This window comes from Bombina bombina, chromosome 4, assembly GCF_027579735.1.
Source record: "Bombina bombina isolate aBomBom1 chromosome 4, aBomBom1.pri, whole genome shotgun sequence".
NCBI classification, from domain to species: Eukaryota; Metazoa; Chordata; class Amphibia; order Anura; family Bombinatoridae; genus Bombina; species Bombina bombina.
This window is the reverse complement of record NC_069502.1, coordinates 970,700,090-970,714,029: the sequence shown is the minus strand read 5'-3', so window position 1 is coordinate 970,714,029 and position 13,940 is coordinate 970,700,090. Positions and strand designations below refer to the sequence as shown.

Here is a 13,940-nt window from a genome sequence, read left to right as displayed (position 1 = left end):
AACCCTTTTTTTGTCATACACCTTATACCATATATCTTTGAGCCCTTATAACTTTCTTTATACATTTTTGATTTAATACATTTTATCAGATAGTGTTTATATGAGTGTATGATATGTATAATATGTTGTGTTTTAAGTAACTTTTTTTAGCTCACTACCCTTTACACAGGTTCTTTAGTCATGCTAACTCAACAAGCACAAATCTCGATTGCGCATGACCACACAAGTTTCAACTTGTAATATGCACGCTATTTCCAAAAAGCGCAAAAATCTAGCGCTTTGTTGGCAATCCATCTAACAAACCATTGTTGGCTCTTGGAGCAAAAATAAGAGGAAAATTCACATGCTCACATCTTATTAATAGTGGTTTATATACACAATAAAAGTTAGCACATGTAAAATCAGAACTTCTAAAAGAAGCATTCTGTTAACAAACATGTAATATAAAACTTATTTGACTTTATTGGTCCTTTAAAGGGGCATTGAACACTTTTAGACTGTGATAAAAATGTTTTAATTACAAGTAGTAAAAAAAGTTGCTATTTCCTCTAATATGTATTTTGCTCAGCTTTCCTTGCTCAGCTTTCCAGTAAAATTAAAATGAAGGAATTTCCACTTTCCGTGAGCTTCTATAGAGTGCGAACTGCCATGTTGAAACCAAGGTTTCTCTTATCTGATCTCTTTTCCTGAAGACAATTAGGGACAGAAAAAGTAAACAAACAATGGCTATGTGGAATAGTTAAGGGACTATAAACTCTGTAAAAGAGACAGTCTACTTGAAAAGTGTTATTGTTTATAGAGATAGTGGTGGGCTTGTGGAGGTATAGGGGTGTTTGCGTTGGGCTTTTGGTGGTGTAGGGGTTAATAGGTTAGGGGGTGTTTGTGATGGGCTTGTGGCGGTTTAGGGGAAAATAGGTGTATTTATTAGATTTGTTGCTATATTTCAATGGGATCCTTTACTATACATCATCAATGCTGGTGGTGATGCTGGTTGGAATATATCGCCAGCATCGCCACCCATTGGGATGTATAGTAAAATGCCTCTCGGCAATGCAGCCTGTTAACAATGATGTCAACAGCTTGGAATATTTTGCCAGCTTGCTTGACATTGCAGCGGATCCCTTCGGAATATTCCACCGGCTTGCAGCATTTTTGATCATTGGACCTAAGTGCTATTGTCTTTTTATTATGCATTTGTTGATTATGCAATTCTACTGTATTTACTGTTCCTTTAAACAACTAATAAAATGCATCTACATATTATTTTTAGGCTAATCTTTGCTTTGAATTTACAGCTAGCATTTATTTACTGTTTAATATCCCTTTAAGTCTTCCTGTACGCTTGAGACATTCTTTATATCCATATCCTTTTGTATTCACTGTGATAGACAAATAAACCTTTGGAACTTGCCTTGTCTCATGTTTTTCATCAATACAAAACAGCTGAATGCAAAAGGCAGTCGCATTCCCTTTGTACAGAGGGCGGAAGTGCTGGATCTCAGCTGCTGAGCTAGGTGTCTCCTGGGCAATGAAATCCAAACCTACGATGGCATCATCCACAGGCAGCTCTGCACTAGAGGTCGGCCTTGATCCTTCTTTATGCTGCAATAAGAGACAAGGGATTATGTGTTTTACTTTAGGTAACTCACCTTTTCTTGCATCACCAGCCAGTTATGCACTAAATCCCCTTGCGTTCTCAGAACACATTGAGGAAGCATTTTATGATGGCTCAAATATTTATAACTGCCCGAGTTACATATAGAGGGATTTAGCAGGAACGTTTTATAGTATTACTTGAATGCTACCCATGGTATCAATTGTGTGGCTGTGCTCTTTCTAATGTATTGTTCTCTGAAAACAAACTGCTAAATGTCAATAAGATCATTTATTTTCTAATAAATTTAAAGGGGCACAATACTAATTTTTCCCCCTGACTTTTTTTCTGCAGGAATTGTCGTCAGCCACTGAGCAGTGCAGCCAAGGGACTCTGTGGGACACAATCATGCACTTCTATTAGTTTTACTTTAAATTTAAGCATCTTTTACTTAAAGGGATACAATAATCAAAATTGAAATGTGCATGTGTGCATTCCATTGTAAAATAGAAATATTTTTGCAATATATTTGTTTTACTGTTTCATAGGCTACATGTGACGAGAGGATTTAAACACCATGTCTGCTCAGAAAACTGGCGGTGGTGTGTATTGCGTCAGTGAAGACTTAATTTGTGTCATACAAGCCCCCGCTGAGTCTCTGAGCAGGCATAGTGTATGCAGGTGCATAAGGCACTCGCAGCATATGTGTGTATGCCGCTGAAAATCATATATTGCAAAAATGTTTTTTTAATAAAATGTAAAAGCACCCATGCACATTTCAATTTTGATCTTTATATCTCTTTAACCCCTTGACCTAATATGACGTATATACATCATGCAGTATAAAGCCCATCGTACCGCATAATGTATATATACGTCGCAGCTGCAGGAAACTTCAGCAGAGCTGCTCTTTCTGAGCTGCAGTTATCTGTCTGCATAAAGAAATGGAGCACAATCAGTGCCATATGAAGGCAGATGCCAGATTGTTACAGACAGGGACACTGTTTGTGTCACCGTCTGTAAAGATCACCTGGTGGTGCCAGTGGGAGGTGTGGGTAAGTGGGAGGTGGGTGGTCGGCCCATCGGTGGAGGGTGGAGGAAGGGGAGGGGCCCTACACTGCAGAATTTTTTTTTATAGGGAGGGATCGGTCACTGCACTACAGAGAAGGGGTGGAATGAGGGGGGGTCCCTAGCTAACAATCACCAAGAGGGGGGAGGTGGGGGAACCACTACACTACATAATTTTATATATGCAGTATAATATTATATATATATATATATATATATATATATATATATATATATATATATATATATAAAAACTAAAATGCATAATGGCAGACTGTCAGTACTTAAAAATATGGAGATTGGCGCGGAGAGAGCTGTTTGTGAGAGATAAAGGGGTGGAAGGGTATTCTCTGCACTACAGCTAAAAACATAATTTATGCTTACCTGATAAATTTATTTCTCTTGTAGTGTATCCAGTCCACGGATCATCCATTACTTGTGGGATATTCTCCTTCCCAACAGGAAGTTAAAAGAGGATCACCCACAGCAGAGCTGCTATATAGCTCCTCCCCTCACTGCCATATCCAGTCATTCGACCGAAACAAGCCGAGAAAGGAGAAACCATAGGGTGCAGTGGTGACTGTAGTTTAATTAAAATTTAGACCTGCCTGAAAAGGACAGGGCGGGCCGTGGACTGGATACACTACAAGAGAAATAAATTTATCAGGTAAGCATAAATTATGTTTTCTCTTGTTAAGTGTATCCAGTCCACGGATCATCCATTACTTGTGGGATACCAATACCAAAGCTAAAGTACACGGATGATGGGAGGGACAAGGCAGGAACTTAAACGGAAGGAACCACTGCCTGTAGAACCTTTCTCCCAAAAACAGCCTCCGAAGAAGCAAAAGTATCAAATTTGGAAAATTTGGAAAAAGTATGAAGGGAAGACCAAGTTGCAGCCTTGTAAATCTGTTAAACAGAGGCCTCATTTTTAAAGGCCCAGGTGGAAGCCACAGCTCTAGTAGAATGAGCTGTAATCCTTTCAGGAGGCTGCTGTCCAGCAGTCTCATAGGCTAAACGGATTATACTCCGAAGCCAAAAAGAAAGAGAGGTTGCCGAGGCCTTCTGACCTCTCCTCTGCCCAGAGTAAACAACAAACAGGTTAGATGTTTGGCGAAAATCTTTGGTAGCCTGTAAGTAAAACTTCAAGGCACGGACTACGTCTAGATTATGCAAAAGACGTTCCTTCTTTGAAGAAGGATTAGGACATAATGATGGAACAACAATCTCTTGATTGATATTCTTGTTAGAAACCACCTTAGGTAAAAACCCAGGTTTTGTACGCAGAACAACTTTATCTGAATGAAAGATCAGATAAGGAGAATCACAATGTAAGGCAGATAACTCCGAGACTCCTCGAGCCGAGGAAATAGGCACCAGAAAAAGAACTTTCCATGAAAGAAGTTTGATATCAATAGAATGAAGGGGTTCAAACAGAACCCCTTGAAGAACTTTAAGAACCAAGTTTAAGATCCATGGAGGAGCAACAGGTTTAAACACAGGCTTAATTCTAACTAAAGCCTGACAAAATGCCTGAACGTCTGGAACTTCTGCCAGACGCTTGTGTAAAAGAATAGACAGAGCAGAAATCTGTCCCTTTAAAGAACTAGCTGATAATCCTTTGTCCAAACCCTCTTGGAGGAAGGACAATATCCTAGGAATCCTAACCCTACTCCATGAGTAATTCTTGGATTCACACCAATGAAGATATTTACGCCATATCTTGTGGTAAATTTTCTTGGTGACAGGCTTTCGTACCTGTATTAAGGTATCAATTACTGACTTGGAGAAGTCACGCTTTGATAGGATCAAGCGTTCAATCTCCATGCAGTCAGTCTCAGAGAAAGTAGATTTGGATGATTGAAAGGACCTTGTATTAGAAGGTCTTGTCTCAGAGGCAGAGTCCATGGTGGAAAGGATGACATGTCCACTAGGTCTGCATACCAGGTCCTGCGTGGCCACGCAGGCGCTATCAATATCACTGATGCTCTTTCATGTTTGATTTTGTCAATCAGACGAGGGAGCAGAGGAAACGGTGGAAACACATAAGCCAAGTTGAAGAACCAAGGCGCTGCTAGAGCATCTATCAGTGCCGCTTCTGGGTCCCTGGACCTGGATCCGTAACAAGGAAGCTTGGCGTTCTGGCAAGACGCCATGAGATCCAATTCTGGTTTGCCCCAATGGAGAACCAATTGAGCAAACACCTCCGGATGGAGTTCCCATTGCCCCGGATGAAAAGTCTGACGACTTAGAAAATCTGCCTCCCAGTTCTCTACACCTGGGATATGGATCGCTGACAGGTGGCAAGAGTGAGTCTCTGCCCAGTGAATTATCTTGGAGACTTCTGACATCGCTAGGGAACTCCTGGTTCCCCCTTGATGGTTGATGTAAGCCACAGTCATGATGTTGTCTGACTAAAATCTGATGAACCTCAGTGTTGCTAGCTGAGGCCAAGCCAGAAGAGCATTGAATATTGCTCTTAACTCCAGAATATTTATTGGGAGGAGTTTCTCCTCCTGAGTCCATGAACCCTGAGCCTTCAGGGAGTTCCAGACTGCACCCCAACCTAGAAGGCTGGCATCTGTTGTTACAATTGTCCAATCTGGTCTGCAAAAGGTCATACCCTTGGACAAATGGGCCCGAGATAACCACCAGAGAAGAGAATCTCTGGTTTCCTGATGCAGATTTAGAAGAGGGGACAAATCTGTGTAATCCCCATTCCACTGACTGAGTATGCATAATTGCAGCGGTCTGAGATGCAGGTGCGCGAATGGCACTATGTCCATCGCCGCTACCATTAAGCCGATTACTTCCATGCACTGAGCCACCGTGGGGCGCGGAATAGAGTGAAGAACACGGCAAACATTTAGAAGTTTTGATAACCTGGACTCAGTCAGGTAAATTTTCATTTCTACAGAATCTATTAGAGTCCCTAGGAAGGAAACCCTTGTGAGAGGAGATAGAGAACTCTTTTCTTCGTTCACTTTCCACCCATGCGACCTCAGGAATGCCAGAACTATCTCTGTATGAGATTTGGCAATTTGAAAGCTTGAAGCCTGTATCAGGATATCGTCCAGGTAAGGAGCCACCGCTATGCCTCGCGGTCTTAGGACCGCCAGAAGTGAGCCCAGAACCTTTGTAAAAATTCTTGGGGCTGTAGCCAACCCGAATGGAAGAGCTACAAATTGGTAATGCTTGTCTAGAAAGGCAAACCTCAGGAACTGATGATGATTCTTGTGAATCGGAATGTGAAGGTAGGCATCCTTTAAGTCCACTGTGGTCATGTACTGACCCTCTTGGATCATGGGTAAAATGGTTCGAATAGTTTCCATCTTGAATGACGGAACTCTGAGGAATTTGTTTAGGATCTTTAAATCCAAAATTGGTCTGAAGGTTCCCTCTTTTTTGGGAACCACAAAGAGATTTGAATAAAACCCCTGTCCTTGTTCCGTCTGCGGAACTGGATGGATCACTCCCATTACAAGGAGATCTTGTACGCAGCTTAGGAATGCCTCTTTCTTTATCTGGTTTGCAGATAATCTTGAAAGGTGAAATCTCCCTTGTGAAGGAGAAGCTTTGAAGTCCAGAAGATATCCCTGAGATATGATCTCCAACGCCCAGGGATCCTGAACATCTCTTGCCCACGCCTGGGCGAAGAGAGAGAGTCTGCCCCCTACTAGATCCGTTGTCGGATAGGAGGCCGCTCCTTCATGCTGTCTTAGAGGCAGCAGCAGGCTTTCTGGCCTGCTTGCCCTTGTTCCAGGACTGGTTAGGTTTCCAGGCCTGCTTGGATTGAGCAAAAGTTCCCTCTTGTTTTGAAGCAGAGGAAGTTGATGCTGCACCTGCCTTGAAATTTCGAAAGGCACGAAAATTAGACTGTTTGGCCTTTGATTTGGCCCTGTCCTGAGGAAGGGTATGACCCTTACCTCCAGTAATGTCAGCAATAATTTCTTTCAAACCAGGCCCGAATAAGGTCTGCCCCTTGAAAGGAATGTTGAGTAATTTAGACTTTGAAGTCACATCAGCTGACCAGGATTTGAGCCATAGCGCCCTACACGCCTGGATGGCGAATCCGGAATTCTTAGCCGTTAGTTTAGTCAAATGAACAATGGCATCAGAAACAAATGAGTTAGCTAGCTTAAGAGTTCTAAGCTTGTCAACAATTTCAGTCAATGGAGCTGTATGGATGGCCTCTTCCAGGGCCTCAAACCAGAATGCCGCCGCAGCAGTGACAGGCGCAATGCATGCAAGGGGCTGTAAAATAAAACCTTGTTGAATAAACATTTTCTTAAGGTAACCCTCTAATTTTTTTATCCATTGGATCTGAAAAAGAACAACTGTCCACAACCGGGATAGTGGTACGCTTTGCTAAAGTAGAAACTGCTCCCTCCACCTTAGGGATAGTCTGCCATAAGTCCCGTGTAGTGGCATCTATTGGAAACATTTTTCTAAATATAGGAGGTGGGGAAAAGGGCACACCGGGCCTATACCACTCCTTACTAATAATTTCTGTAAGCCTTTTAGGTATTGGAAAAACATCAGTACTCACCGGCACTGCATAGTATTTATCCAGCCTACACAATTTCTCTGGCACTGCAATTGTGTCACAGTCATTAAGAGCAGCTAATACCTCCCCAAGCAATACATGGAGGTTCTCAAGCTTAAATTTAAAATTAGAAATCTCTAAATCAGGTCTCCCCGATTCAGAGACGTCACCCACAGACTGAAGCTCTCCGTCCTCAGGTTCTGCATATTGTGACGCAGTATCAGACATGGCTCTTACAGCATCTACACGCTCTGTATCTCGTCTAACCCCAGAGCTATCGCGCTTGCCTCTCAATTCAGGCAATCTGGATAATACCTCTGACAGGGTATTATTCATGATTGCAGCCATGTCCTGCAAAGTAATCGCTATGGGCGTCCCTGATGTACTTGGCGCCATATTAGCGTGCGTCCCTTGAGCGGGAGGCGAAGGGTCCGACACGTGGGGAGAGTTAGTCTGCATAACTTCCCCCTCGACAGACCCCTCTGGTGACAATTCCTAGATAAAGACTGATCTTTACTGTTTAAGGTGAAATCAATACATTTAGTACACATTCTCCTATGGGGCTCCACCATGGCTTTTAAACATAATGAACAAGTATCCTCTGTTTCAGACATGTTTGTACAGACTAGCAATGAGACTAGCAAGCTTGGAAAACACTTTAAAGCAAGTTAACAAGCAATATAAAAAACGTTACTGTGCCTTTAAGAGAAACAAATTTTGACAAAATTTGAAATAACAGTGAAAAAAGGCAGTTACACTAACGAAATTTTTACAGTGTATGTAACAAGTCAACAGAGCATTGCACCCACTTGCAAATGGATGATTAACCCCTTAATAAAAAAACAGAATAATAAATGACAAAAACGTTTTTTAAACACAGTCACAACAACTGCCACAGTCTACTGTGATTGTTACCCTTCTCAAACACGACTTTGAAGCCGTTTGAGCCCTTCAGAGATGTTCTGGATCATGCAGGAAGAAGCTGAATGTCTCTGTCAGTATTTTTAGCTGCACAGAAAAGCACTAAAATAGGCCCTTCCCACTCATATTGCAACAGTGGAAAGCCTCAGGAACTGTTTCTAGGCAAAAATCAAACCAGACATGTGGAAAAAAACTAGGCCCCAATAAGTTTTGTCACCAAACATATATAAAAACGATTAAACATGCCAGCAAACGTTTTATATTACACTTTTATAAGAGTATGTATCTCTATTAATAAGCCTGATACCAGTCGCTATCACTGCATTTAAGGCTTTACTTACATTAATCCAGTATCAGCAGCATTTTCTAGCAAATTCCATCCCTAGAAAAATATTAACTGCACATACCTTATTGCAGGAAAACCTGCACGCCATTCCCTCTCTGAAGTTACCTCACTCCTCAGAATATGTGAGAACAGCAATGGATCTTAGTTACTTCTGCTAAGATCATAGAAATCACAGGCAGATTCTTCTTCTAATGCTGCCTGAGATGAAACAGTACACTCCGGTACCATTTAAAAATAACAAACTTTTGATTGAAGTTAAAAAACTAACTATAATACACCACTCTCCTCTTACTACGTCCATCTTTGTTGAGAGTTGCAAGAGAATGACTGGATATGGCAGTGAGGGGAGGAGCTATATAGCAGCTCTGCTGTGGGTGATCCTCTTGCAACTTCCTGTTGGGAAGGAGAATATCCCACAAGTAATGGATGATCCGTGGACTGGATACACTTAACAAGAGAAATAAACCTTACAAGCTACCTGATTAACCTCTTTACTGCTAGGAATAATAGACGTATGGTGCGCAGCTGCAATTAGCGGCATTCTAATTACCAAAAACCAATGGCAAGGCCATGTAAGTCTGCTAGTTCTGAACAAACGGCATTCAAGAGAAGCTTTTACAACCATTTGTGCCATGATTGCACAAGCGTATGTAAATTATTTCAGTGAGAAACCCAAAGTTAGTGATTTATTTTATATGATCGCATTTGGCAGTGAAATGGTGGCATGAAATATACCAAAATGGGCCTAGTTAAATACCTTGGGTTATCTTCTTTAAAAAAAATAGTTTTGACATTTAAATTAAAAAAACATAATTTATGTAAGAACTTACCTGATAAATTCATTTCTTTCATATTAACAAGAGTCCATGAGCTAGTGACGTATGGGATATACATTCCTACCAGGAGGGGCAAAGTTTCCCAAACCTTAAAATGCCTATAAATACACCCCTCACCACACCCACAAATCAGTTTAACGAATAGCCAAGAAGTGGGGTGATAAGAAAAAAAGTGCGAAGCATATAAAATAAGGAATTGGAATAATTGTGCTTTATACAAAAAAATCATAACCACCACAAAAAAGGGTGGGCCTCATGGACTCTTGTTAATATGAAAGAAATGAATTTATCAGGTAAGTTCTTACATAAATTATGTTTTCTTTCATGTAATTAACAAGAGTCCATGAGCTAGTGACGTATGGGATAATGACTACCCAAGATGTGGATCTTTCCACACAAGAGTCACTAGAGAGGGAGGGATAAAATAAAGACAGCCAATTCCTGCTGAAAATAATCCACACCCAAAATAAAGTTTAACAAAAAACATAAGCAGAAGATTCAAACTGAAACCGCTGCCTGAAGAACTTTTCTACCAAAAACTGCTTCAGAAGAAGAAAATACATCAAAATGGTAGAATTTAGTAAAAGTATGCAAAGAGGACCAAGTTGCTGCTTTGCAGATCTGGTCAACCGAAGCTTCATTCCTAAACGCCCAGGAAGTAGATACTGACCTAGTAGAATGAGCTGTAATTCTCTGAGGCGGAATTTTACCCGACTCAACATAGGCAAGATGAATTAAAGATTTCAACCAAGATGCCAAAGAAATGGCAGAAGCTTTCTGGCCTTTCCTAGAACCGGAAAAGATAACAAATAGACTAGAAGTCTTACGGAAAGATTTCGTAGCTTCAACATAATATTTCAAAGCTCTAACAACATCCAAAGAATGCAACGATTTCTCCTTAGAATTCTTAGGATTAGGACATAATGAAGGAACCACAATTTCTCTACTAATGTTGTTGGAATTCACAACTTTAGGTAAAAATTCAAAAGAAGTTCGCAACACCGCCTTATCCTGATGAAAAATCAGAAAAGGAGACTCACAAGAAAGAGCAGATAATTCAGAAACTCTTCTAGCAGAAGAGATGGCCAAAAGGAACAAAACTTTCCAAGAAAGTAATTTAAATGTCCAATGAATGCATAGGTTCAAACGGAGGAGCTTGAAGAGCTCCCAGAACCAAATTCAAACTCCAAGGAGGAGAAATTGACTTAATGACAGGTTTTATACGAACTAAAGCTTGTACAAAACAATGAATATCAGGAAGAATAGCAATCTTTCTGTGAAAAAGAACAGAAAGAGCGGAGATTTGTCCTTTCAAAGAACTTGCGGACAAACCCTTATCTAAACCATCCTGAAGAAACTGTAAAATTCTCGGTATTCTAAAAGAATGCCAAGAAAAATGATGAGAAAGACACCAAGAAATATAAGTCTTCCAGACTCTATAATATATCTCTCGAGATACAGATTTACGAGCCTGTAACATAGTATTAATCACGGAGTCAGAGAAACCTCTTTGACCAAGAATCAAGCGTTCAATCTCCATACCTTTAAATTTAAGGATTTCAGATCCGGATGGAAAAAAGGACCTTGTGACAGAAGGTCTGGTCTTAACGGAAGAGTCCACGGTTGGCAAGAGGCCATCCGGACAAGATCCGCATACCAAAACCTGTGAGGCCATGCCGGAGCTATTAGCAGAACAAACGAGCATTCCCTCAGAATCTTGGAGATTACTCTTGGAAGAAGAACTAGAGGCGGAAAGATATAGGCAGGATGATACTTCCAAGGAAGTGATAATGCATCCACTGCCTCCGCCTGAGGATCCCGGGATCTGGACAGATACCTGGGAAGTTTCTTGTTTAGATGAGAGGCCATCAGATCTATCTCTGGGAGCCCCCACATTTGAACAATCTGAAGAAATACCTCTGGGTGAAGAGACCATTCGCCCGGATGCAACGTTTGGCGACTGAGATAATCCGCTTCCCAATTGTCTACACCTGGGATATGAACCGCAGAGATTAGACAGGAGCTGGATTCCGCCCAAACCAAAATTCGAGATACTTCTTTCATAGCCAGAGGACTGTGAGTCCCTCCTTGATGATTGATGTATGCCACAGTTGTGACATTGTCTGTCTGAAAACAAATGAACGATTCTCTCTTCAGAAGAGGCCAAAACTGAAGAGCTCTGAAAACTGCACGGAGTTCCAAGATATTGATCGGTAATCTCACCTCCTGAGATTCCCAAACTCCTTGTGCCGTCAGAGATCCCCACACAGCTCCCCAACCTGTGAGACTTGCATCTGTTGAAAATACAGTCCAGGTCGGAAGAACAAAAGAAGCCCCCTGAATTAAACGAAGGTGATCTGTCCACCACGTTAGAGAGTGTCGAACAATCGGTTTTAAAGATATTAATTGATATATCTTCGTGTAATCCCTGCACCATTGGTTCAGCATACAGAGCTGAAGAGGTCGCATGTGAAAACGAGCAAAGGGGATCGCGTCCGATGCAGCAGTCATAAGACCTAGAATTTCCATGCATAAGGCTACCGAAGGGAATGATTGAGACTGAAGGTTTCGACAAGCTGTAATCAATTTTAGACGTCTCTTGTCTGTTAAAGACAGAGTCATGGACACTGAATCTATCTGGAAACCCAAAAAGGTTACCCTTGTTTGAGGAATCAAAGAACTTTTTGGTAAATTGATCCTCCAACCATGATCTTGAAGAAACAACACAAGTCGATTCGTATGAGACTCTGCTAAATGTAAAGACTGAGCAAGTACCAAGATATCGTCCAAATAAGGAAATACCACAATACCCTGTTCTCTGATTACAGACAGAAGGGCACCGAGAATCTTTGTGAAAATTCTTGGAGCTGTAGCAAGGCCAAACGGTAGAGCCACAAATTGGTAATGCTTGTCTAGAAAAGAGAATCTCAGGAACTGATAATGATCTGGATGAATCGGAATATGCAGATATGCATCCTGTAAATCTATTGTGGACATATAATTCCCTTGCTGAACAAAAGGCAATATAGTCCTTACAGTTACCATCTTGAACGTTGGTATCCTTACATAACGATTCAATAATTTTAGATCCAGAACTGGTCTGAAGGAATTCTCCTTCTTTGGTACAATGAAGAGATTTGAATAAAACCCCATCCCCTGTTCCGGAACTGGAACTGGTATAATTACTCCAGCCAACTCTAGATCTGAAACACAATTCAGAAATGCTTGAGCTTTCACTGGATTTACTGGGACACGGGAAAGAAAAAATCTCTTTGCAGGAGGTCTCATCTTGAAACCAATTCTGTACCCTTCTGAAACAATGTTCTGAATCCAAAGATTGTGAACAGAATTGATCCAAATTTCTTTGAAAAAACGTAACCTGCCCCCTACCAGCTGAACTGGAATGAGGGCCGTACCTTCATGTGAACTTAGAAGCAGGTTTCGCCTTTCTAGCAGGCTTGGATTTATTCCAGACTGGAGATGGTTTCCAAACTGAAACTGCTCCTGAGGACGAAGGATCAGGCTTTTGTTCTTTGTTGAAACGAAAGGAACGAAAACGATTGTTAGCCCTGTTTTTACCTTTAGACTTTTTATCCTGTGGTAAAAAAGTTCCTTTCCCACCAGTAACAGTTGAAATAATAGAATCCAACTGAGAACCAAATAATTTGTTTCCCTGGAAAGAAATGGAAAGTAGAGTTGATTTAGAAGCCATATCAGCATTCCAGGTCTTAAGCCATAAAGTTCTTCTGGCTAAGATAGCCAGAGGGTTTGTACACTCACAGATATGTGTCTATGCTGTATAAATTGTAATTCACATGTGGAGTAAGCATATCTCAAAACGATGCAAATCAATATCCAAATATATATGCAGATTAAGGTTGGTCCCGGGACTTGAGTCCAACTGCCCCCCACTCACCGGTCAGCTGATAGACTGGTTCTCTTCACCCACCCGGGGGTGAGCCGTCCGTGAATAAAGGAAACTCCAAAGGCCACCTGGGGAACTCCAAAAAATGCGTGTTAGCCGGAACCTATCTTCGGCATATACAAACGCATCCGCATCTGCGCTGGTGTCCCTGTGGAATGGCAGAGTAAGAAGACAGACGGCAATCCGTGCAAGTTGGCGACAATCCAAACTGCTCTCCTCGGCATTCAGCGTGTACGTGCGTGAGTATCGGGGGGCGTGGTGCAGTAGTCTTCACCCGGGATGACAACGAAAGCAGGGCTGTAGTAATGGGTATCCTAGTCTGGTGTTAAGTCGTAGTGTAAGCAAGGAGGAGCGGATTCCCATGTAGTAAGATAAAAAGTTCTTTATTTCAAAAAATAATTAAAAATTGCAAACGGGGCAACAGACAAGGAAAACAGGTGCAAAACAGGCGTGACACCTGAGGCTATGATTACGGCTAAGCGCCGAAACATGTAAGCCCATAGGTGTCACGCCTGTTTTGCACCTGTTTTCCTTGTCTGTTGCCCCGTTTGCAATTTTTAATTATTTTTTGAAATAAAGAACTTTTTATCTTACTACATGGGAATCCGCTCCTCCTTGCTTACACTAAGATAGCCAGAGACATAAACCTAACATCAACTCTAATAATATCAAAAATGGCATCACAGATGAAATTATTAGCA

The 13,940-nt window shown here is 41.4% G+C and overlaps 1 protein-coding gene across 1 annotated transcript in view; it reads right to left on the bottom strand.

The window, feature by feature from the left end:
• CFAP61 (cilia and flagella associated protein 61) overlaps window positions 1-13,940 on the bottom strand; it is an 854,500-nt gene that overhangs the window by 671,050 nt on the left and 169,510 nt on the right. The window contains exon 10 of the mRNA XM_053712009.1: window positions 1,412-1,602. Coding sequence (XP_053567984.1) covers window positions 1,412-1,602 — 191 coding nt within the window. The remainder of the gene's footprint in view (window positions 1-1,411; window positions 1,603-13,940) is intronic.